The sequence below is a fragment of the Anser cygnoides genome, chromosome 6 (genome assembly GCF_040182565.1).
Source record: "Anser cygnoides isolate HZ-2024a breed goose chromosome 6, Taihu_goose_T2T_genome, whole genome shotgun sequence".
NCBI classification, from domain to species: Eukaryota; Metazoa; Chordata; class Aves; order Anseriformes; family Anatidae; genus Anser; species Anser cygnoides.
Window position 1 is genome coordinate 25,584,592 of NC_089878.1, and position 25,144 is coordinate 25,609,735.

General features: G+C 39.6%; 1 protein-coding gene across 1 annotated transcript in view; it reads left to right on the forward strand.

The window, feature by feature from the left end:
* Positions 1–24,419, forward strand: part of OSBPL11 (oxysterol binding protein like 11) — a 37,715-nt gene extending 13,296 nt beyond the window's left edge. The window contains exons 2-13 of the mRNA XM_066999430.1: positions 1,224–1,292; positions 1,823–1,998; positions 2,835–2,914; positions 3,906–4,088; positions 7,410–7,611; positions 11,260–11,405; positions 13,575–13,715; positions 14,464–14,962; positions 16,550–16,736; positions 20,207–20,389; positions 21,020–21,173; positions 22,503–24,419. Of these exons, the coding sequence (XP_066855531.1) occupies positions 1,224–1,292; positions 1,823–1,998; positions 2,835–2,914; positions 3,906–4,088; positions 7,410–7,611; positions 11,260–11,405; positions 13,575–13,715; positions 14,464–14,962; positions 16,550–16,736; positions 20,207–20,389; positions 21,020–21,173; positions 22,503–22,580 (2,098 nt within the window). The 3' untranslated portion in view covers positions 22,581–24,419. The remainder of the gene's footprint in view (positions 1–1,223; positions 1,293–1,822; positions 1,999–2,834; positions 2,915–3,905; positions 4,089–7,409; positions 7,612–11,259; positions 11,406–13,574; positions 13,716–14,463; positions 14,963–16,549; positions 16,737–20,206; positions 20,390–21,019; positions 21,174–22,502) is intronic.
* The last annotated feature ends 725 nt before the right edge of the window (positions 24,420–25,144 follow it).

Genomic DNA, 25,144 nt, shown 5'->3' on the forward strand with positions numbered 1-25,144 from the left:
CAGCAGCTTCAGCTGTTCTGTAACATGTACACTGATACTTAGTGCAACTATATTGGGACCCAAATCCATGAATGAAGGTGTTCCCTTGGCTCTAGCAGGCCCGTGTGTCCCCACCTTTCCACCCCTTATGATAAGGGGGCACTTTGACCGCTTAATGACTGACACAGGCTGCTGCTCCAATCGACTCAATAATTTTCCCTTAATCTTCAACATTCTGTGAGCTACAGAAAATTTAAAATCTAGTAAGATAGCTTAAATGTTAGATTCTTTTAAAAAGCAAATGGTTAGCGTCTGATGTTTGGGTTGTTGTTTCAGTTCTTTGTTGGGATAAAATAGGAACTTAATTCTCATGTTGGACCTGAATTGTGTCTGAGTGCACGTTTCGCAATAGGACTGTGCTCTGCTGCACCAGTCAGGGGCATTGCAGGGGCATTTCTAGAGTTACGGGAGTGTGCTGTATAAAGTTGAGTTTTAAGCTGTGGTTTTAAGGAGATTAGTTTGTTGCCGTAAGACTTGTAAACCTTTCTTTGGACAACGGATTTTCAGAAGCGCCAATGTATTTTGTCTGCAGCGATGTTAAGTCTCCACACGAAGTGCGCCTTGTGGGTTCTTAGTTTTGGTGGATGTTGCAAGTTCAGACTTCGAAACAACTGGATTTTCCTGCCAGGCCAGAGAAGGAGACATTTCAGGCTTGTTTTATATTTCACTATATCTTGATATGGCCTGTACATGCATGTTGTCTTCTGCACAGCACCTGCACAATCAGGAAGGATTCTGGAAATTAAAGATGAGCAGAACCATCCGTAGGAGTACCCAGGGGCAGGTTTTGGCTAGTGACCATGATCGAGGTTCTCTTAATAAGCTAAAGAAAGTTAATTTTGTTTACAAAGCTTACTTAGGTGGGGGAACACAAAACAAAAGTATGCATGCTAAGTATATTTACCTGAAACTAGGCTAGAATGACTGTTGAATGAATCTCAAGTGTTGGTGAAACTAATTATGCCTGAAAATTGTTCGGAGTTCAGTAAGTCCATTTAAACTGTCTTATGAAATAATCTCAGAAATGAGACTGAAAAATCTGTTAAGTATTGGTAGTTTTTTTAAAAGATAGTGCCACTCTAAAAAATGAAGGTGAAAATTAATTTTCAGGGAATAGATAATGATGCTTAGAAACTGAAGCTTTACTACTTGATATTATCTGATTGCTTTTCTTTTTGTTATAGTGATCACATGGAAAATATTTATGGCTACTTAATGAAATACACCAATCTCGTCACTGGTTGGCAATATCGGTAAGTTGTGGTTTTTTTTTTCCTGGTGGTTTTTAGTAATGTAGACTCTTGGCAGCACCTAAATGAGCGTATTTCAGTCTTTTTAAGTAGAAAATGGGAAATTTCAGTGTTATTAGGCAAACTTGATGAAAATGTCTTGTCCTTTTCTCTATATAGGTTGAGCTGTCATGTAGATGAATAATATTTGTATTAAAGTATGATTAAGAAGTTAAAAAATGATTAAGAAAACGTTCTTTTAATTCTCAAAATCTTGCAGTAGCATTCTTCTGTGAGCACAATTGTTCTCTTGTTCTATAGAAATCCCAATCTTTGAGAAAAATTTGGTACAAACTTAATTTGTCTGCAGTCATCTTGGGAAAATATTTCACGTGTTTGGGGTTGTACTGACACAAGTCTTTAAGTCTCAGTCCAATCTCTGTGAACTTATAACGCAAGTCTTGACTTCTCACATCTTTGCTCTCACCTACCCTTCTTAAAAGAAGAGGAAAATGCTGACTTTGTTTTGTGTGTTTGCTTTATCACCGTTGCAGATTTTTTGTTTTAAACAATGATGCTGGCCTACTAGAGTACTTTGTGAACGAGCAGTCGAGGCATCTGAAGCCCAGGGGTACCTTGCAGCTAGCAGGAGCTGTAATTTCGCCCAGTGATGAAGACTCTCACACCTTTACAGTCAATGCTGCCAGTGGGGAGCAGTATAAACTAAGAGGTAGGACCTCTGTTCTTGACCAGGGGACTCTTCCGCTAGAGGCACTCCTGGCTCTCACCTGTGGCTGCTGCTCTGGGCTTGGCTGCGTGTCCAAAAGCAAAAGAATTTGTTTGACTGACTGCTGTAATGAGTGTTGCGTGTGAAACTTTCAGCCTGCTCTTCAGTTAGTTAAGAGCTATTCTTCTGTACAGATGGTTCCATACTCTTTGGGCTTGATGATGTACAGAAGACCATGAACTTAAGATGTGTAGGGTGGGGGGTTTAACCTTCATGTATAGTGTCCTTGAAACTGTATTGATGCAGAGCTTTCTAATTCATTGTAGGTAACATTACTATGTTGACACTTGTAAAGGATTATGTTATTCCTGATGTTCTGTGTGTTAGCTTTCTTGTGGCAGTTAGAGAAGCCCATTCTCTGATTTTGTAGGCTATTGAAATCTGGGCTAATATATTTTAGTACTTCTTTCTTTGAAGATATGCTGACTTTTTTAAAATTCAGGGCACCTTATTCTGCTTCCAGGAAAATATGGTACGTTGTTAAATTAAAATGTGTGTAGGGAGTAATTGATGAAGTTATTTTAGTTTTATATACAGAAGTTATTTCTGTGTTAGAGTTCTTTCTGTGTTACGAAATTAAAAAAAAAAAGTACTTGCTACTTCTGTTGAACTTAATTTAATGTTATAGATAATTACAGATCAGCTGAGCAAGTTTTAGAACAAAAAAAGTTTTGTACTGTTAATGTCCTGTGTCTATTTCAAAGTATCAAGCAGTCTTTTTTGCACATACTTTTAAAGTGTCTTCATGTATGTATTTCTTTTGGTTTGTTTTTTTTCAGCTACTGATGCTAAAGAACGGCAACACTGGGTTAGCAGGCTACAAATATGCACGCAGCATCACACAGAAGCTATTGGGAAGGTATTGTACGGCTGATATTTTCTTGGGCAAAAATAATTTAGCGTGGTGGTAGAGGTAGTTGCAAATGCAACTGTTATCTAAGACAAATACTAGAAAAAGGGTGTGTGGTTGTGCTTGAAACTCATGACAAGAAAAATTCCTCTGAGTAATAGCTAACTTGTAATAGAAGTATGCTTTAGGAATGAGACAAAGTGAAGTCACTTTGCTCTGAAGAGCTGACTAGCCCTCCCTGGCCAGGTACTGATCAGCTAGTGTTTGAGTAGGAAGTGGAGCTTGAAGGTCAGAGTACTAGTCTAGTACTTTCCAACAGTTCTGCATTTTATTTATTTATCTGAATGTAACAGGAGACAGGTCTTTAGTTTTACTGAAGCCCTTCCACTTTGGGAGTTTTACTTAAACTTTTTTTTTTTTGAACCACTCAACAGCTCACAAATGCATTTAGGATGAATTCTCAAGTTTGAGAATGTATCTGAGTGTTGCTTACACTTGCTCACCATGTGGTGCTTGAGAACGTAATGCATTTTGTAGAAACTCTTGGTAACCACAAAACCTATATTGTAGCTGTATAAAATCTTGCTTTTCAGATAGAGCAAGCTACAAGAGATTGATCCTGAGTTAATGTTTACTTCAAGTAATAGTTGTGAATGAAATTCCATTCTCTCAAATGTGAACTCTATCCTTGCAGAATCCATTAGCAGTCAGTTTCTAGAACTATTGCAGATCAAGGGCTAATTTTCCAGTCAGAAGTGAAAAGTATTGATCTATCTCATTTCACTGATTGTTTATAATTAGACTGTAAAACAGGGCAACTGTCAACAGATGGTACAAAATACTCTATTTAGAGATTGCTGCCAGTACATTACTATGACTTTGTCATCTGTCCTTGCTCTATACAAGTTTAGAATTAAATGTTCTGCTGTATGGCTCAAATTAGAATATTTGCTGATTATTAGGAAGTAACTCTTTCTTAATATGTTTATTTATTCACTAGAACAACCCTCCTCTGAAATCTCGCAGCTTCTCTCTTGCATCTCAAGGAAGTGGCAGCTCTCCTGGTGTGCAAAGAAGACCCAGTCAAAACGCAGTTTCTTTTTTCAGTGTTGGGCATCACAGATTGTCAACTGGAAAAAGAGTTCCTATTCTGCAGCCAGATCACCTTGTAGATGTTCGAGAGGTTTGTCTTCTAAATTACCTAATAGTCTTCTGAAGGAACTGTCATCTTATATGTCCAACTAAGAATAGCAGGCTTCTCCACAATCCTAAATATATGTTGTCAGTTGCATGTCCCAAACTACTATTGCGTAGCCGTGTGAGGTTAACTAACTTGCCCTGGCTTGTTGTAGTGGTATGTGGTGTATACTCTGTGACTTTCATGCTCTGCAATAGTATCCTTGTGCTCAAAATGGACTTGTGTATTCTGATCTTTGCAAGTCCTAGGAGTGTAGATAATGAGGGTTTAACTGTTATGTCACTTACTGTGCTCTTCCTTTGTTGAGTTACAGAAGAATTGGCTATGCTGTTCTTGTACTTTGTATGGCTAAAGAGAAATTGGTCATGACTGATGCTTAGGAATACTAATACTACTATCTGGTATACTAATTCATGTGCCCAGGGATTGATGTGATTGAAAAAAAGAGCAAAAGAAAACGAGCAATTTAGAAGTATATATATATTTTTTTCCCCACTGCACATTCAGATGCAGTGTCTCTTGGGGATTATTACCAGATTATTACCATTCCTCCTGGAATGGAGATTATTACCTGTCCATCTTGTCTGACAGAATGGACTGACTGTTGGTTGATTTAACTCATGAGTATTGACAGTGTACAAATATAAAGCTCCTTCTAAAACAGTTAGTTGCTGAATTGTGAACCTGTGTGATTTTGTAGCAATTTTGCTATTAATGCGTATTTTATTGTTAGCAGTGTAATTAGCGTGGCATGATACGTTTCTTGGTAAAACAAAAAGTCTCAAATGGCAGGCTTTTTAATTTAGCGAAGAAGGGTCTAGCAAGCATGGATAATTAGAAAGGTGAGGACTTGCTTCAGAAATACGTTTTTCGCTTTTCAGATGGCAATACAGCTTTCTAAATTTGAGGGAGGAAAGAGGAGAGTGTGTGAGTTGGAGCACTGAAGCAGTGCCTTGCGTCCTGTAATTGGGATTCTCACTGTGGAGGTTTTCTCAGAGTAAAGTGGAATGATTTTTCTTAACATTGCAAAGAGTGCAGAAAACTTTTTGTTGTTGTTACTTAGTTTAGTGACACGGTATGATTATGTATCAGTTTTAATTTCTGACCTGTACAGACAACACTCAGTAATGGTATCCCTTGTAAATGTCAGTCAGTTTGCTCACCATTTTGAAGATAAAGTGCTTGGATACAACACCCACAATTTTTTTTTTAAGATACTGTTAAAATACTTGAAATTACAAAGGGCAGGTACGTGCCTGTTACACTTGAGCATAATACAACATGAACACTGCAAATTCAGTTTGAGAAGCTATGGGAAGAACCCTTCTCTTTCAAATTACCTGCTGCGGGGCGATTCTTTAATTTGCCCATGAGTTGCACTGTAGCTGGTTCTCCTGTCACTCCCCTTCCCTTCTCCTTCCCCTTGTTCTTGACTGAGTACGTCATGCTGCTGACTTGAAAAGAATGCCTTGCAAAACAGGAGTTCTAAGAGGATCTTTGTGCTGACTTGCAGTAAATACAGGTGCATGTGTTTGCAAAATGAGAGCTATAGCTTGCATACTTCTGACATCCAGTTTTTGACAGCAGTGCTTCTCTCTCCCACCCCCAGCACCATTTCTTTTTTATGCAAATCTGATTGAATAAGCAGAAGAATTTAGGATTGTTCAAAGTATGCTGTGTGAAAGGGGAGATGTCTGTTTGGACGTCAGTGCTGAATATGGCATGGGTTGTCCTGTTGTGTGACCTGATCCTGGAATGAGGCACTTGGGTGCTACTGCGTGGTGAATTACTTAAGAGCAAAGGTCACCAAAAGGGTTGTGGTTGTTTGTCAATCAATTTTGTGTCCTTTTCTTAACCCAGAAGAAGTTTTAAAAAAACATTAGAAAAAAAACCACAAAGACTTGAATTGCATTTATGACTGGAAAAAGACGAGGCAAGTATTCTGCTAGTTACATAGCCTTGTCTGTGCAAAACATCACCATTTTGCTAGCTTTCTGGACTGCCATACTTGGGACAGGCTCAGTCTGACTGTGCACAGTGAACTCTACTTCCAAAGAGCCAAGTTATATGCAAATTCACACCGTAGCGTGCTCTGTAGCCAAGCCCTTAAATTTTCCAAATACTACGTACTGTGAAGTTGGATGAATACCTATTGCTTGAGTAGTGTAAAACCTTAAAAGCATAAAAGCAGTTCCTGGAGGAGATTGCAGGCAGTGGTACAGCAAAAATAGTAAAATACTGCCAGAATTGCTAAATTAAAAACCTAAATAGTACCATAGCAGTGAAATGCATGAATGCATCTTGGATTCTTTTAAGAAATCCTTCTGCTCTGCTTAATCAATCTGTTTTTGTTTAACTTACCTGCCAGAATGTATAATGATCAAAGGGTTAACGGTATCCAGTTGCATTAATGCTGTTTGTTGTTCCTCCTCAGAAAAGTGACTAGCAGGTAGAGGAGTCTGCTTTCATCCCCATGATTCAAAGTCAGGCAATCTTCTGCTTCTGTAAGCTCAAAGAGGAATTCAATTTTTTTTTTTCTGAAGACTAATGCTTGATAGCTGGTGTGCATTTCAGCTCTACTTCTTGCAGACAAATGGGCTGTTGCAAGTTCTGTGATGTTGCAGAGGGAGCAGGAAAGGGACTTGGGGGAGAACAAGGGCAAAAATGACAACAGGAGAGCTGTAATTTCAGCGTGTAATTAAGGTGAAAATTCTGCCACTCTTCTTACTCCCTCTGCAAAGTAAACAGTGAGATAGTGATCCTATAGGCATAATGGCAGTGCTGATGATAAATGAGAATCCTGTGTAGTTTGAACTGAACTGAGTGGTAGAGCTCTTTTTCTTTAGAAGGCTGGATCCATTCTTGTAGGGAATGAAAAGATCTGGGTACGCATGGAAATGATCTAAGATTCTCTTGCAGGCTGTGCAAATCACAGAGCTTAATTTTCACATGGGGTGTGTGAAGTTTTTTTTTTTGTCTCCCTACCAGCCAAGCCTGAAAGCGTTTGCTATTTACTGCAGCAAGTACTGTGTTCCAATTCCTCTTCACTTATTGCTGAAGTAACTGTGATACTCTTCTGTTCATTAATAAGGTGCCATGTATTTAAGTGGTTATTTTGTCATGTATTTGATGATGTTTTAGTGGCTGCACGAAGAAAAAAAAGTGTGGTTAAATTTATACACACCTATTACCTGTTAGTTTTATCATTGTAAAACTTCTATCATTTGGGGTCCTCTGTGTGCGTGTCTGGCACATCATGCAGCACACTTCCAGCACCTTCTGAAAAATACCTGCTTTGTTTGGTAGATGATGTCTCAGGCTGAGGGCCAGCAGAGAGACTTGATCAGGAGCATAGAATGCCTTCCTGTCTCCGGTCACCTCACGTCCTTGGATCAAGACCTACTAATGCTCAAAGCAACTTCCATGGCAACCATGAACTGCTTAAATGACTGCTTCCATATTCTCCAGTTACAACATGCTTCACAACAAAAGGGATCCTTACCAGCAGGTGGGTATAGATGCTCACAGAGAGCTGGACTCTATCACAGATAAGAAGCCTTTCCTTCTTCAGTTGTGAAAAATGCTTGTTCCACTAAATCCAGTTTCCTATGGGCAGAGAAAACTGCTGGCTGCCTCTTTCCTTCTGAGCTTTTGTAGTGTTTCACTTACTGGTATTGTTTAGAACTCCTGTAAATATTTTCCTTTTTTTCTCTGGATTTCTTTATTTCTAATTGTTGTGGGTCATCTCACAACAGAAAAAAGTACATAAGGCACAACGAGAAGGTGGCTGCCTTTGGGATGTAACTGGCAGCTCAGGAACGGTAATAGTGGAGGCGAAACTTCATGGGGTTGCATATTCTAAGGATATGTGTTGTCCAGCAGAGCTCTGCTGAATCTCATGCTTTTCTGACTTCTTTTACATACTTAATGCCTATTGTAAGCATTTACATGAGTGTAGCTTTTATTTCTAGTTAAGCATTCAAAAACAAAGCTCTGAATTTGCATGGGATATTACTAATACTGTTTATGTGTCAATATTCATATTTTGGCTTAACATACTAGTCTAAAGCATGAACTAAAATAAATATTGAATTCCTTTCTGAGGCGAGGACAGCCTTGTAGGCAAATGCAAATTGGCTAAAGGTTAAAACAAAAAAAACCCACCCACCACCTACAAAAAGAACACGCCACAACAAACAAATATCCAAAACAAAACACAAAACACAAAGCCTAATATGTTGCTATGCCTGCACAGTCAATTAGAGCAAGCAGGTGCTTACTAGAATTGTTCCACCAAATTTGTGTTCAGCGTACAGAACTGAGCGTGTCTTTTTCTATTTGAAAAATTGCAGTAAGATGCAAAGAATTTACAAGAGCTTACTCAGTGCCTTTTTGTAAACAAGAAGCTTTGTTGATACTCATCTTGTATTATACAACAGATATGTCAGACATGATAAGTATGCCAAAAAGTACACTCATAATTTATCTCTTACCTTTCCCATATTCTTATCATATTTGTAGTACTTGCTTTGCCAATGCGTATTAGTTCAAAGGTGTAATTAATTGAGCTTTTAACATGAAATAAAGAATTTATATTGTTTGTTAAATAGTTAAAGCTAAAGTTATAGCTAAATTGTAGAGGTGGATGGAGAGGGGAGGACCAGCATAATTGATGCTGGAGTTTAAAATGATGCGTAATTGAGGCTGGAGTTAAAAACAGAACATTAAAAGCATGTATGCTGTTTTTATGCAGAGTTCCACTCTGTCACTGGTGTGACCTTTCTAGAGATACACCATAATTCATTTGTCCCCTTTAAGGGATTGCAAAAACAACTTAATTTTCTCTTTTTTTTTTTTCCGTTGTTGTCCATTTTAGCTTAGATTTACCCTTCCTCCTTCCCCTTCCTCCCCCCCAAACTCAGAAGAGGTACTTATCTTTCTGGTTTGAGAAGTGGAGTCCTCAGAAGTTCGTATAGAAAGGAAAAGAATTGTGGTTTAATTCAAATGCTCTTTTATATTAATTCAAGGCACTTTTATATTAATGTGTAGGAAAAAATCTTGAACACAGACTGTACTATCTAATAAAATATATACATGCACTATTTAATCTTCTTAGGATCAAAAAGCACTGCACTAGATGTGAGTGAGATGCAGCAAGGAGCGATGATGAAGAGGAAACTTGTGTAACAGAACATACTTTTTTCCACTTCAAGTTTAAATTTATTTCCAGGTCTGATAGAAATGGTACTTGACTGCTAGGAATGTGTTGGGCAAGTGCTTGTCAAGCTTAAAACACAAGGATTAGAAATTATGTAAGACTGTTGGTTTGCTAAAATTTTAGAAGGAAAAAACAATCGAAAACAGAGTATTAGCCCAACGGGATCAAGGTGTATCAAAAATCAGACTTAAAGAAGAATGGTAAAGTTGACTTGAATTTAGGAGAAGTTAAATAATGAAAACATACTGGATTTTAAAAAAGTATTTTATCATAAAGGTGAATTGCAATAACAGTTTGCAACTCAAAGGAAAATATTGAAAGAAAAGGCTGCTGTAAAGTTTGAAATGTCCATCTTGTAGCAGAGGGGACATGCTGAGAAATGCTTTAAAAAAAAAAAAAAGAGGGTGGAGAGTTCTAGGGGATGAGGAGATCACAAGAAAAGAGAATAGCTTGTGCTACCTGCAGTAGTTGAGAACAGATTTGAATATGATCTTCCAGTTGCAGAGGTGTTAGTGCGATGTCTTGTCCATTCACATCACTGAAGCACAATTAGTATCTCAAATCACTTTAAAAAAAAAAAACAAAAAAAAAAAAACCTCAGAATTCAACAGTGAAATTAAACAGAACTTAATAACAAAGAAGGTTGTTTTAGAAGAAGCTGATAGGGAGCATAAAAGGAGGAATGCTTGTTAAATTCAAGCTAATATATAGGCACTGAGTGTGCATTAAATGCAGTTTAGAACATGCATTTAGAGATCCTTACACTGAAGGTTATGGTTCAGAGCAGGGGTTCTTCATGAAGGGATTTTAAAATGAGTAAAGCCTTTTCAAAAGGTGTCAGTGTCATTCTGAACATCTGTTTCTTGACTTCTTTGAAACTTGTGTTCAGGCTAAAACTTAAACTGAGGGTTTCTCATTTCTTACTATGTTAGTGAATTCAATAGGAACAGACTTGATGGAAATAAGCTCCGTTGCTGAGGGAAAAGTCTTCTGGTACCATTAGTAAAGCTGTACTTTTTCTGTCCCAGTACTTTCCTGGTGGAACTGCTGCTGTTTATCTGGTTTTACTCAGTGGTGGTTGAGGATGTGACCTAGTTGCAGGCAACAGAGATCTGGAAATGAAGGACTGTGGATAACATAGGAAGGGACAGCAGCCTTCCCGGTGTTGGTTCCTAAGCCTGGGAGGCTGCTTTATTGGTGCTACAAGTTCTGGCTTCCTAATAACTTCTGTGTTTGCGACCTAACCAACATGGCTTGTCACAGTTTGTGTTTTTCTTCAACAAACCTTACTGGAGTCACCTGTACACTTATTAGCCTTTAAAACAGAATGGAACATTTGCATTATTGATGAGGAACTTGATCCATTGTGATAAATTAGCTGGGAGTAACTAGAGATGCTGGAATCATTGAGTGGGTAATAGCTTTCCAAGCCCTGCAGCCTTTTTTAAGCAACTATTATTTATTCAACAGCGTGTGCCTGCCTCCTTTGCAGCCAAGAAAAGGTGACTGCCCTCTCCAGAGAAAACATTGGCAGTGAAACTTTCCCTGCTCCAGCTTTTTTTAGTCTAGAATTGAGCTGGGTTTGAGAAGGTACAAAAAAGTGCACTGCTTACTTCCAGTTCAAGAAAAGTGTCAGGGTTGAGTTCAGGTGATATTGGGTTCTTCCTGAAGTGTCTGATTACACCTTTCCTGACACCAACTAGTTCCTCCAGTACAAGTTGCACATATTACAGCTCGCCAATCGCAGGGTTTGTGCTAATGATCACTGGAGGTGGTGTCTCATTGCACCACCTTTGTTCAGTGGCTGCTGAAGGGATTGGCTGCAAAAGGAACTATCTGCTTTCAGCTTTTTCCTCAAAAAGCTGTTCTGTGAAAACTGCTGTTTACTGACCTTCCGGAGGATGAACAAGTTTCAGCGCAAACTTTCTTTTGCTTCAGGAACAACGATCAATTGGCTGGAACCAAAGATATCTCTGTCAAACCACTTCAAAAATGGAGCAGCTCAGAATTTCCCAGCAGAGATAAACAAGCCAGCATCTGTCAGAGAAGAGCAGTCCATTGCAGAGCCCTGCCAGCTAACAAGGGTAAGGTAATGTGAAAATCCTCTTTCTGTGGGGAGTTATTTTGAGGAATATCTGTAAATGTTTTGATCATATTATGTGAATACGATTTAAATACAATTCTTCTTACGCTTTTCAATTAGCTGTTTTAGAGGACGAGTGAGTGCAGTTGCAGTAAATTAAAGTCTCATACCTTGCTTTTTCAATACATTTTGCTGCTTTCTCTAGCAAGCTGTCAAAAAGAGGGAGCCAATTGGGATGGTAATGCAAGGTGTTGAAATAGGCACTATTCCTTTGCATTTTGATCTAAAATAACTGGAAATTGAAGTGCAAAAAAACTAATTGGAATTCATGATGCTCTCAAAATAAGCCCAAGAAGAGCTGCCTAAGTAGATGAGACAAAATTGCCAGTCTCCAGCTATTAAATCTCCCAGTCTTTCTTTTCCAGTTCTTACTGCATCTGTTTTTCTTAATCTGAGCAACTCTCATCACTTGACTTCAGGATGGCTTGCTGTTTTGAAATACAGCTATAGCCTATATCATTATAACTGTCAAAAAGAATATGAAGTGCAAAACACTAAAGTAAAAGAACAGGATTATTTAAAAAGAACATGATTTCCCAACTGAGGTAGAAAATCGTAATTACGTTATTTCTATACCAGTTGTTTTCACACAGTTCTTTGCGTAAGACTATCGTTATGAAAAGGCAGTGTGCTGTTGTATGTCCCTGCAGCAGCATCTGTTTCACTTTGCTATCTTTTAGCAATATAAAACCTGAAGATTTTTCAGTTGCCATGGTTTATGTTTTTAAATAGTTCAGACTAGTTGTCACGAAGTATAAAAAAAAAAAAAAAAAGGCAACAAAACACCAACAAACAAAAAGCAAACGAACCAAGAGCTTTCAAATTTATCACTTTGGTTCCTTCCTTCTTCTAATTAAGGGAGTTAATTCCAGGCTGGATGGGGCCTTGGCCAACCTGATCTAGTGGATGGCATCCCTTCCTATGGCAGAGGGGATGGAGCTAGGTGATCCTTAAGGTCCCTTCCAACCCGAGCCATTCTGTGAGGTCAAGCGCTTAAAGTATGCTCCTGTCTGTAGTTGAGATATGACTAGTATTATCACACTCCATGGATATATTCAGCTCTGTTATTTACGATAGCAGAACAGCGTAGCATCCTTGGAAAGGACTCACCTGTGCGATACTGCGTTTTTCATCAGGTTATGGGCCCTGCACGAGGTTGTGGACCTTTGTGCTTTCTGTCGTGGTTGGGTGTGTCAAAAATTTGCCTTGAGCTGATGGCCGCTGATCCAGGGAAAAGGCCTTCCTTTGGGCAGATGCATATTGCTGCCCTCTTGTGGCATTCAGTGCATCTCCTCTCTGCATCTGCCTCCTTCCAGCTGGTTGTCTCAAGAAGAGGCTACTCAGAGAGCTGGAAATACACCCTCCCTTCTGCTGAAGCATTCATCCATCCTGCTTGTGGGATGGTGGTCATTAAAACGGTGCTCATTTTATTTCTGCTAGTCTGTCTGGGTACTTCGGTTATACTAACAGACGTGTGGTGTGTGGGTGGTGGCTTTGTGTGTGTTTTTTTTGTTGTTGTTGAACTTCTCCAAGTTGCTTTTCCTTTTTCCTTTATTGTTACACTTTTGGAACCATCAGCAACATGGATAATGCTTGTGAAACCCGTAGATATGTTAATTGTTTGTCATCTTGCATGACAGAATGCAGGTAACTAGGAACTACTGTTTGCTGTGACCTTTGGAGCGATGATGGCAACAACACTGGAAGTAGTTGAGGTAGTAGTGTAGAGGTGGAAGGGTGTCATCAAGGTGGCCAGAATTTCTGCTAGCTTTTGCTTCACTATTTTTGTGTATGTGTTAAAGGCTTGCCATTCTGTTAGTTCACAAAGCTACAGGAAAACAAGTCATGTTTGCTTTTATACTTTTTTCTGACCTGTATGAGAGAGGATGAGAAATCTTAGCCAGAATATTCTAAGTAAAATCTGCACTGAGTGATCTCAATGGCCTTCTGAGTTCTTCAGCATCTTGGGAGAATATTCTACTCTGTAGGTCTTTGCAGGGATCTGGTTAGTCTCTTTTATCATACAGGGATAGTTACAATATGAAATCCTTTTTTGGATATTGTGTGGACAGTCCCATCTCTGAGCTGATGTTTATGGCTCTTATTGCAGGAACCTGAAGAAATAAATCCAGATGAGGAGCTGGAGGATATTGGTGATGATAAAGAAGATAATGTAGGAGCAGTGGAAGAACAGCGCAGTGTTATCTTGCATCTCTTGTCTCAGCTGAAACTTGGCATGGATTTAACAAGAGTAAGTAACTGAAGTGTGAAGACACCTCTTTGAATGCAACTGATTTAAACGGACTGTTGGATCTCATGGTTGAGACACCCTGTCTTGCTCATTACAACAGAGGTGAATTATGTGAGGTTAGTTGCCACTTCGGGGAAGGAAAAGACTGATACAGCCTCTTTCTTTAAAATATTTTCATGTCCCAGCAAAAGATACCACTTCTTTTTTTGTAGTGGTGGATAAATATGAGAAAGTTATAAGATCCTCTGCTCAAAGGTAAAGGATTAATTTAAAGTTAATTTCTGATCGATGGTTGTCCTATTTTCTATGGTGAGAGACTCTGCAGGCTGTCAAGCATATTGGCATAGCTTGCATGCTTTTCTCTCCATTAGACAAAACCTTTCCTAACCTCTATTCTGAACCTTCCTTGCTATAGTTTGAGCTCCTTCCTGCTTGTTTTCTCTGCAGACGTGGAACACATTATCCCTTTCTTTGCAGTTGATTCCTTTATTTATTTTAAAGGGAGCTTAGTCCCTTTCAAATACTTGTCCTAATTGTACCTGTTATGTTCTTTCTCCTTGTAAATCCATTTTCTGAGACCTATGATCAACTCTGTTTCCCTCATACCTTTGAAGAGGGACAGTAAGGTTCAGTCTGAAAGTACAGTGTCTAAAGCAAGACAGAATCTTCCACCTGAGAACTTCCCTTATAAAAATGCCTGCCTCTTCATTTCACTTACGAGGTGTTCTGGGGTTTTGTTTTATTTCAGGTGGTTCTTCCTACTTTTATTTTAGAGAAGCGATCGTTGTTGGAGATGTACGCGGACTTCATGTCCCACCCGGATCTCTTCATTGCAATCACAAATGGCACCACCCCCGAGGAGAGGATGATCCGCTTTGTTGAGTATTATCTCACTTCGTTTCACGAAGGTCGCAAAGGAGCTATCGCAAAGAAACCGTACAATCCAATCATCGGGGAAACGTTTCACTGCTCTTGGAGGATGCCGAAGAGTGAAGTAGCTGCTGATGCTGGCAGTAACTTACCTGCTCACTCCCCTGCAGAGCAAGTAACTCTGTCTAAAGATCTGGAAGGCCAAACAGAGTCGGACTACTATACAGTAAAATTTGTGGCTGAGCAAGTGTCCCACCATCCTCCCGTCTCAGGGTTTTATGCTGAGTGTGTGGAGAGGAAGATGTGTGTCAATGCTCACGTCTGGACAAAAAGTAAATTCTTAGGAATGTCAATAGGAGTGACAATGGTTGGTGAGGGTAAGTGTGACGTTTTTCCTTTTCACTTTAGAATATTGTTTAAAATGCTAATTTGAGAGAAAAACTTGATGTTGTATGCCTCTGGCAAAAGTACAAGTGAATGCTGCTTGGTAGTTTTGTTTCAAAGACTTTTCAGAAAAATCTGTTTGTGGAGGTGTCGGTTGCTGTTGTGGGTTTTCATTTTTTTTCTTGTACTTCTGGTTTTCCTTTAATCTCAGATCTGAGAGCCTTAATGTACAGTTGTTTGGTGATTTAGTACTTTACAAAGCACAGAGGATACCACAAGCTCTCATTATAAACAGCAGGTTTTCATACTGGGGGGGGGAGATGACTACATAAGTTTACTCTTTGCCAAAAATCAGGATTGTATTTGGAAATAAAATTTTGAATTTCGAACCGAAGGGCAGTTACTGTAAATCAGTGTTTGTGAATGTTCCCAAGCATTGGATGAATTAACTTCCATCAGATATTTATTAAATACAAGTGCTATTCATTTGCATGTATTGCTCTTGTGTGTCTTACTATTTAAGTTTTAATTTTCTTCTGCCACAGAAATTGGATCTATTAGGGACAGAGAAGGGTAACTGCCCTTGAGCTGTAATTTCCATTTAGCGCTAGTAATTTCTGCAAGAGATGAGACAGCATTGCCCACTCTGTGCTCCTTGGGTATATTGCCCAGCCACCGGCAATATATGGGGGCAGGCACTTAATCGCAAACTGCATACCTGACAAGAGAGCGAGCATGGCAGGAGATGTGGAAGGCACATCTCGATGCTTTGCCTGTAGCAGGTGACTTCAGAAGCTCATGTCTCCTCTAGGGTATTTCTCAAATCATGTCACGAGTCTGAAGAACAAGAGAAACTCTGAAAAGTAACGTCAGAGGTGCACAGTGATGGCATGCTGCAGAGGCATGGGTTGATGCAGACAGCAGTCAGTTGTCACACTATGATTTTGTAATGCTGAGAGGTAGATTTTGTATGGTGTGACTCTTTTTTTTAGTAGGACTCAAACAAAACCATGTATCTTAATGCCCAAAGAAAAATTCTAGTTTTTATGAGATTCTTGACATTCATTGCAAAAGCTACTGTCAGGAAAGAGTTGAGTTTCTCTTGGCAGGTAAGTGCAGCAGGGAAGGTTCTCTGCTACCTGCCTTCAGATAGGGTAGGATATATTAAACGTAGGGGAAGTGGAACAGGAATATTACCCTCCCTCAAGAACTGCAGTTCAGGGTGCTCACTCGTTATTTCCTTTTGGCAGCATAAATCTTGTGTTGCTGTGTTCTGGAACTGTTCTTAAGACAGTGACAGCCCTTTCACATATGACTGAAAAGTATGTTGCACAGCACAATATTGTACTTCATAGATCAATATTGTTAGGATAAATGCATTTGTTTCTTTTTTGAAATGACGTGGTACTCAGGTTAGTACTTTCTAGGTAGAAACATTTTCCTGAATCTGTAATAAGTGTCATTTGTGTGAGGGGTCTATGAAGAAATGTAGTCAGATGCAGTATTGGATATATTTCAATAACTAACTTGATCATTTCTAAAATGGTGCTAATTAAGGTGTTCTAAATTTCTTCACACAGGTCTCTTAAGTCTCTTGGAACATGAGGAGGAATATACTTTCTCTCTGCCCTGTGCATACGCTCGATCAATTTTAACTGTTCCCTGGGTAGAACTGGGAGGAAAAGTCAACATTAACTGTGCGAAGACTGGCTATTCTGCAAGTATTAACTTCCACACCAAGCCCTTGTACGGTGGCAAATTGCATCGGTGAGGACACTTTCTTTTTCTATTTTTCCACGTAGTTTTGTGCTCTAGAACTCTAGTAGTTGTGTGGCTGCCCTGTTCTGGGTGCTGAGTAAGTGTTTTGATAGTCTGAGAGTTAGGTGGTTTTGCTGCTCGTGAATACTTGAGGTATCACTGTGCTCTTAAATAATATCCCTGCTTCTCGTGATCCTCAAGGAAAAGTTAGATTGTGTGTAAAGGCAGTAAGGGAATTCCATGTTTGTATGACTCTTGGTTCAAACCACTGGGAAAACAGGGCTCCTGGCTTTTCTTCCTGGCTGCTGCAGATTTCTTAATACTGACATAAGTTGCTTAGTATTTCTTGTTTTTCCATTTGCATTTTGTTTGAAATGAGGCTGATTCTACTGCCATAAAGGGTTACGTGTTTGTAATGTGCTTTGTAGTTGTATTGCCTTGCATTTCCTCACTGAATACCTCAGCAGTATTACTTGTCATATGGAAGGAGTCCCCAGCTGGCATTTAATGAAAAGGTAAAAATATCACAGAGAATGTTCGTAAATAGTCTTCTGTTAGTTAGTGGTCTTCCTCTTATGCTTCTTATACGGAAATCCTATCAAATTTAAGCAACTTAGGAAAAACTTCCAGGTAGAAGTACCTGTTTTTTGTTTTCAAAGACAAGAATGTTAGCTCTTGTAACAGTGATTCTTCATTCTTCATGTATGCCCATGTTTAAAGACTAACTGGTGAAAGAAAGAAGACCCAGCAAAAGTTTGCTTGGGGTTACTTCCAGCAAATTCCAGGAAACGTCTGCATGCTTGGTACAAAATCTTTTGAAACTCATTAACAGTGATGTTTTCAGAGATTTTTATAGTAAGACTGCATGGTGCAGATTAGCCTCGTGCTAATATAGTGACAACAAATTAAGTAAGGAGAAAATGAAGTAGTAGTCACACAGAATATCTGATTGCAGAACATTTTGCTCTCAGCCATTTATTGCACTTGTTTAAACCTTTCCTTAAAGTAAATGTCTGAGGCAATAATGAAGTATGTAACTGCCTAGAGTATCAGGACGTCTTAAACGTTGGTTGCTTTCACAGGTTGCAAAAAAAATCAGTCTTCTATAAATTGCTTTTTCTGAAACATTAGGGTAAAGCTCCATTTAGTGTTAAAACCAACGAAAAAACACTCAAGTCTGCGTCTTGAATTGCTTTGCCCTTTAGACTCCCATACATGTTTTGAATTTAGCTTGCAGCCATAGCTCCCCATCCCAGTGGCATCTGGAGAACTGAAGCTTGTGTGATGAGAAAGCATCATGATTGAAACAGAGCAAAAATATATCGTTTGGGATCCTTATTTCCATTGTTTAGACTATTCCTTCCACCTTTTGATAGCTCCTGTTATGCCATAAATATAAGCCATAACTTTTACTTTAATGGTTTGGTTTTGGAAAATGTTCTGTTATTTGTGTCTATGAAATTATGCATGGATATAGAGGCTTTCTTGGCCAGATCTGTTCAAGGTGCTGTAACTACTGGAAATGTGACATGGCTATGACTGGACATTTCCAAAAGGAACCTCTTGATGGGGAAGCAGCAGCGTTGTCATGGTTATGCAGAACGTGAGTGAGTTGCCATGGCAATGTTACAGATTTTTGTAGTGACTCTTGTTAGACCTCAGCTGGGTATTGGCTCCTTGGTCCTGCACCCCTTCAGCTTGCTGAAACTCAGGATTTAGTAATAACTAGGCATATAGCAATCATGCCAAGTTAGCAAATAAACGCTACCAGGTTTTTAATCACCATTAGTTCAGGCACATAATCATGATCTGCAATGCTGGGAATGGCTGTATGCCATAGAGTAATGCAACAGGAGGAAATAGAGGTTACAATAAGAGTTTCATTTAGCTGCTCAGTGCTGCACCATGTAATGCTGCACGAGTGGTAAAACCTTATTTGCTTTAAGGTAAGTAGAGGCGACAATTTTATGATTAGTATTAAAGTACTGGGTTGTCAGTGTTGTCACCGCACAGCACTTGGAAAGACGAAGAGCTTAATCTTGGGGAAAAATGTAAGTGCAAAGCCTGGACATGCAGGTCTGCCGTTCTGTGGATGCAGCCTATTTGCAGATCTGCAGGAAGGAGGACAGGGGCTTTAGCAAGGGGTGAGAGCCACAGGGCGGGAAGGCAACACAAAATGAAGGCTGCTTGCTTGTGGCCTGCTCTTTCAGTTATTTTCAGAAACTGTTACCATTTGTTAACTTCAGGATAAAACAGCTGAATGTAAATGTGCTCTTATTGCCCATGTTACACTAACTCTGTCCTGTTTTCATGAATGAATCTTCTATTTTTGTAATAGAGAACTGTGTGCTTGAGCACTAGGGGACAGGTAGATACAGATGCAGATGGAGGTGACCAGTACATATGAAAGAGGGAACGGGGCACAGCTGCGTGCTGCTCTCCTCCTTCCTCGGAGCTTCTGGTGCTTTTGTGTGGCAGGGTGGGAGCACAGCGGAGCTGCTTTCCACTCCTCTGTGTGCAGCTGCCCAGGGTAAATGCGAGTAGACCAGCAGTGTGGAGTTGGATATGATTATAGAAGCTGTGCAAAGGTCATCGGAGTTTAACTGAAGCTGGAGATAGTGTCCTTTGAAACATGCAGCACCTGACAAGTGAGAGCATGTCTTAGGCATTGTTTGCACAGTTTGCAAACGCTATAGTTTGCTCTTTCTGGGAGGAAGAATCACAACTTCTGCTTGAACATGGCAATTTGCATGGTAAATTTCGTGCTCGGTAAATTTCTGCTCTTTAGTTCATGATGAAATGGGTGTCAGGTGGCCTTTGGACAGGTCTTGATGTTGAAAAGAAAAATGTGTGTGTGATTATTGCAATGCTTGAACGTCTGAGCGAGACTTTGGATGAAATGTTGGATATTAGAAAGACATTTTTAATACCTTGTTATCCTGGTTCATCTGGTAGTGTGGAATTTCCTACCTTCCCTTCTGCCTTTGTGTGTGTGATGCTTATGTGAGCAACATAGAAATGAGACCACTTACATATGGAGAACAGTGACATAAAATGAAGTGCCAGCAGGTAGGGGAGATAGTCCTGGTAGAAAGCTTCATTTTTATTTGTATTTTTAAAATTTGAACTACACACCTGATGGGGTATTTCAAGTGGAAATGATCAACTCCTTGTTACGTGTGAGGTACCTTGTGTTAGTTCCTTTTTCACTTCAAATGCCATTAAAAGATTTGAAACAAGTTTAAGCTGCAGCCAAAAACTGAGTCTCCTGAGTAACATGAAGAGAACTGGAGCAATGAGTGAAAGTCACTTTGTTCTTTGAGCTTCTCCATGCAAATGCAATTCAAGTAACTGACATTTGTAAAGACAGTGTGACAAGTGTACAAACTCACTCAGAATGGAGTTGTGATTAATGCAATGAATAGTCTTAAGGTGGCTTTGGCCATGGCCTTTTAAGAATAAAAACTAACGCTTCCTAGAGTCACGGGTGAAGTGAAGCAGAACACGACAAACACAGTGGTGTGCAGAGTGCAAGGAGAGTGGAACAGCATGCTCGAATTCACCTACAGCAACGGGGAGACAAAACACGTGGACTTGACAAAACTGCTGGTGACAAGAAAACGAGTCCGGCCCATTGAGAAACAAGGACCATTTGAATCTAGGTAAAATATCTATTTATTACCATCTGACCCTTTTTGTCCTGAGCAGTCTGGTGAATACCTTGGGAGGATTTGCAAATGAAGATATTATTTGTGAATTATGCTTAGCAGCAGCGATCTTTATTTGCTTCTAAAAAACAAAACAACAATGAAACCCCTGAAATTAAGTGCATAATAGCGATGAGAAATCAGTACCACAGGTGTTTGGCTGTTTACCTTGTCCCTTTTGTTCATGGACATAGTCTTATGAGTTGAAGTGCTGCTAGAGCAAAGCCTCATTATCTGCTTTGTTTTTTAACCATCAGCTACGCGGCTGGGCAGTTCCAGCCAAGGGAGGTCCTCCCAAGAAACTGCCTGTTGAATTCCACTTCCGTAGCAGCTTCTAAAGGGTGTGCAAACAGACGTTAGACTGGCGCAGTCAAAACCTCGGAGCCATTCTTATCTGCTCCTTACTGCTGCTGTAGATGTAAGGCTTGGCCACGAGCCCTTCCATCTGCGCTGCACCATTACGTTTTGTCCTGTGTTAGTTTGTCCTGTGTAAGTGGAGGGGAGTGCGCAATAATCCTGCTCTGTAGTGTGAGGCTGCATACCGAGAAAACTTTCGAAAACTGAAGTTACAAACTTGGTTTGTAGGAGGCTGTGGCAACGCGTAACAGAGTCTCTGCGGGATGGAGACATCGATAAGGCTACAGAGCACAAGCGAGCCCTTGAAGAACGACAGAGGAATGAAGAGAGGCTTCGTGCTGAAACAGAAACACCTTGGTGTACTAAATACTTCCTCAAAGAAGTAAGTCCCAAAGTAGATAGCTGTCGATGAAGGCAAAGGCAGAACTACAGTCAAAGCAGGTGCACGTGTGGGTATGTGTCCTGTCAGAACAGAGTATTTGGCCTTGGGTCTTATAGATTAGCTCCGTGGGATCCAGAGGAGTAAGGTGACGTACCAGCTCCCAGGTGTGACTTTACCTTTCGTTTCCCAAATGCTCTTGTTTTGTAATACTGTACAGTGAAATATTTGCCTGTTCTGTGATTCTCCCTTTTACTGAGCTCTTCCCCATTGCATGTGGAAAATGGCTTTACGCGTATGTGCTGTATAAGCAGACTGCCACAGTAAATACCTGAGGAAAAGAATCAGCGGTACTAATTGCGCTTATGTTGTGTCCATGTAAACGCAAAATATTATTGTTAGGAAGGAAGAGGAATTTATTCTGTATTTTGAACTTTCTGTTCTTGCACATTATGTTTTGGATGGAGCGTATTTGTTCAGTGGCTTATCCTGCATTGCAATAATGGTAGTAATAATAACATAGTAAGACTTAAGTTAAACTGAAGGCTGCCCAAAAGACAGGAGACTGCTGATGTGGTAACTTTAAAATAGGCTTTCCTTGCAATCCAGATGATAATGGAACTGCATCGAGATCTTTGAGACCCATGCAAGAGGTTAGGACTCAGCTAAAACCTAACTGTGGAACCTTTACCTACTAAATTGCAGTAATGTGACTCCCCTGCCTTTTTCTTCAAGGTATCTGTGGTCTAGCAAGGTTTTAAAGTATAGGTTAAAAAGGTGATGTGTATGTGATCGGTTTTTTTAGGATCATTAGCTCCAATAAGCTTTTTTGTTCCATAAAGCTATGTTAGCGTGATCAGCTCAGATTTAGACATTTATGTTGTTTGTATCTAGATTTAGATAAGGTCAACTTCTGTCACTAATGTGAGAGAGATCTACCCAGAAAATTTTAAACGTAGTCCAGAGGTACTTATTTCCAAGAAACCAGTTGGGCTGTGTTAGAGCTAATAACCACTGGATAGCTGCCCCTCTGCTGGTGCCTTATTTTGTCTTTTTAAAGAAATCTGGATCATGGAGTTGAGAAGAATGGCTTTCTATCTGGGTTAATTGCAAGTGCAGCCAGTTTCCAGAGTGCGCTGTAGCTCAGCGGGAGTCGTGCATGTTCTGAAGCAGTCTCAGAAGCCTGCAGAGTTGATCTGTCTTAGTCTGTGGGAGTTAAAGTTAGAAGCTATGTCCCTCTGGTTTTCACAGCTATCAGTCTACTAGCTGTGTGAAGAGACTTCTACCGAGGCAGTGTCTGTATTATAACTGTGTTTTCTCTTTAAATTGCAGGGAGACGGCTGGGTTTATCATAAACCCCTCTGGAAAGCAGTCTCTGCTGTACAAGCTCAGCAAACGGACACTAACTAGAAAAGCTGCTTACAGATGAGTTTCCTGTTTCTGATATTCTCTCTTTCCCTGTCTCTCGAAACACAGTAATCACACTGAGTGTCCCCTTTTTATGTAATAGTGAAAACTTAAATGAGCGTAAAGAAATAAACTAGGGCACTTTAAAGCTGTTCAAAACGAGGTGGTAGAGACAAACTTGCCAGATACATTCAACCAACTTGTTTTTTTGTATGATCCAGAAGATTTTATCTGACTTCTATAAGATTCTTCTAAGTAGGTCTGATTGCAAAAGCTGCCTAAGAGAAGAAGGAACTGTTTGGTTTTTGGAATGACGTGGGAACTTTTTTCTACATCAAGCTCTAATAACTGAAACATGCTCAGTACCCGTGTAGACAACAGCACCAACAAATTGCTGCTTTTATGCCCGGCATTAAACCTTTTTTGGCAAAAACTGGAGAGGTGTTTGGAAGACGTGCCTGAAATCAGTGTTAAGAAACAACTGGATTGTGACAACTTTTTTCTTCAGAGAGAATGCGTGCATGCATCAGAGGAATATGGAATATACGTAGAGACTACCGTTCTTTTTTATGGATTTATAAAAGCAATTAGAATTGTAACCATGGAGAAATTTTTCCTCTGAAACATTTTAATATACTTGAAATAATTGACTTGAATTGGAAAAGTAATTTGAACACTTTTCAACTCCTAGTTTTATTAAATCTTTGAGTGACTTTGATTTTTTTTTCTCATGTTGTAATGTACTGAGGTTTGGCCTTTTCTCCTCCACCTTCTCTTCTAAGGACTAAGGCTTTCAAACAGAACAGAAACTACACGATTTTGTATTTAAACTTCTCTACCCATCAAATCATCGCAAAGGTGAAGTATCAGTGTTACAAACTATCCTTTGGATTGTTTTGGTTTTTCTCCTGTGGTGTTATTCAGAACAAAGCAGTGAAATGTGGCCTGTGAATACATGGACTGTAGGCTTTGGTTTTTCATCTTACCATTAAAAAAAAAAAAAGCAAAAAGCTGATTATACTGAAGACTGGGTATTGATTTGAAACACAATCAGATATCAGGAAACTGTATTCAGGTACAAACATCCTTTGTTTTTTATAACTATTTTATTGAAGTCTAAGAATTGCTGGCAATTAAGAATAGTACCTACTATGGCTTTCGTTATTGTTGTAACTACAAGCTACCTTAATTTTTCCAACAGTGGTGCCTTACTCTGTTTTTTCTTCTGATGTAGTCTTCCAGTCAGTGTATATAACATTATCTGCCACTTCCCAGCCATGGCAATGGCTGCACCTGATCCATCCTCATGAGAACTCACATCTTTGTGATCTGGTAAGGTGTTTTCTGCGGAGAAGATACAAGTGTAAGAATGCATCAGAAGGTTTAAATAACCATGTTAACTTTCAACACAAACTGTAAATTGTGCAAAAGAAAAAGTTGCATTTATGCACAACTATTTTGATTTCTTTTTTTTTTTGCTGTGAAATGCACTGAGATCTCCATGCGAGTCATAGTCCCTTTGTGAGAGGTGGGGGTGGGAACAATAAAACTACAAAATAAATGATTTGTTCTGTTTGCTTTCCCAGAGATCAGGTGGCCAGGAAGAATTGATTGTTGTCTTTTATGCTGGAGATCTGTCTGTCAGGGCTTTCACTGGCCCTTAAAGCGGGATATTTTGGCACTGTGCACTTCAGTAGTAACTCTATTCTCCAGCAGAAGAATGTGTTTTAGACCCTGCTGTCTTGTTTGTGATATTCTATACAACTACCCTGTCTTCTTAGTTTTGGTTATCTATTGGGCATTTTCATGTTCAACCAGGAATAAAAATAAAAATGAAAACCATGGGATTAGTTCCTCCTTGTTTCTGGTTCTGCAGCACATTTGGGACATGCTTCTCAGGCAATTCAAGGATTTGGGGTAGGAATCATGGTGGCAGCATGTGGGCCTCCTCTGTCTAGGAGTTCTTTGGTACCTGTACCAGGCTGGGGATGGGCAGAGGGGAAGAACATAGACTGACAGTGCTTTGTATGTTTCCTAGTTGTTTTATCTCTGTCACACGGTGGATGCTCTTTAAATAAACGGCAAGGGCTCTGGTGCAAAGTCCAAACGTATTCCCCTAGCGTATGCTCAGCTGATAAACTTGTGCTTATTAAAATACAGATCCATGACTCAGTTGCTGAGCTCTGGTTGAAACTTTGATTTGTGAGTGTGTCAAGGTGATGGCTGTAAAGCAGACTGAAAAGCTCACATATTGACCCTAAACCCATTTGCATTCCTTATATTATATAAAGTCAAGTTATTTCTCTTCCACCGTTGTCTGGGATGCTTATGGTTTCACATTGAGAAAGCTGTTACTAGTTTTGTTGTGTAAAAAAAAAAATACAGCAATGCTGAAGTAGTAGTCTTAAAACATGAGATGAATCCTTTTAACATATAGGTGCTGCTAGGAAAAAAAGGTAAAATCTTCCTTTGCTCGGATGATCACAAGAACTGGAATGGCTTCATGGTGTGAGTTTAGCGATGATGCAAATTTCTTGTTATTTCTGGAAACAGAGGATGTAGCTGAA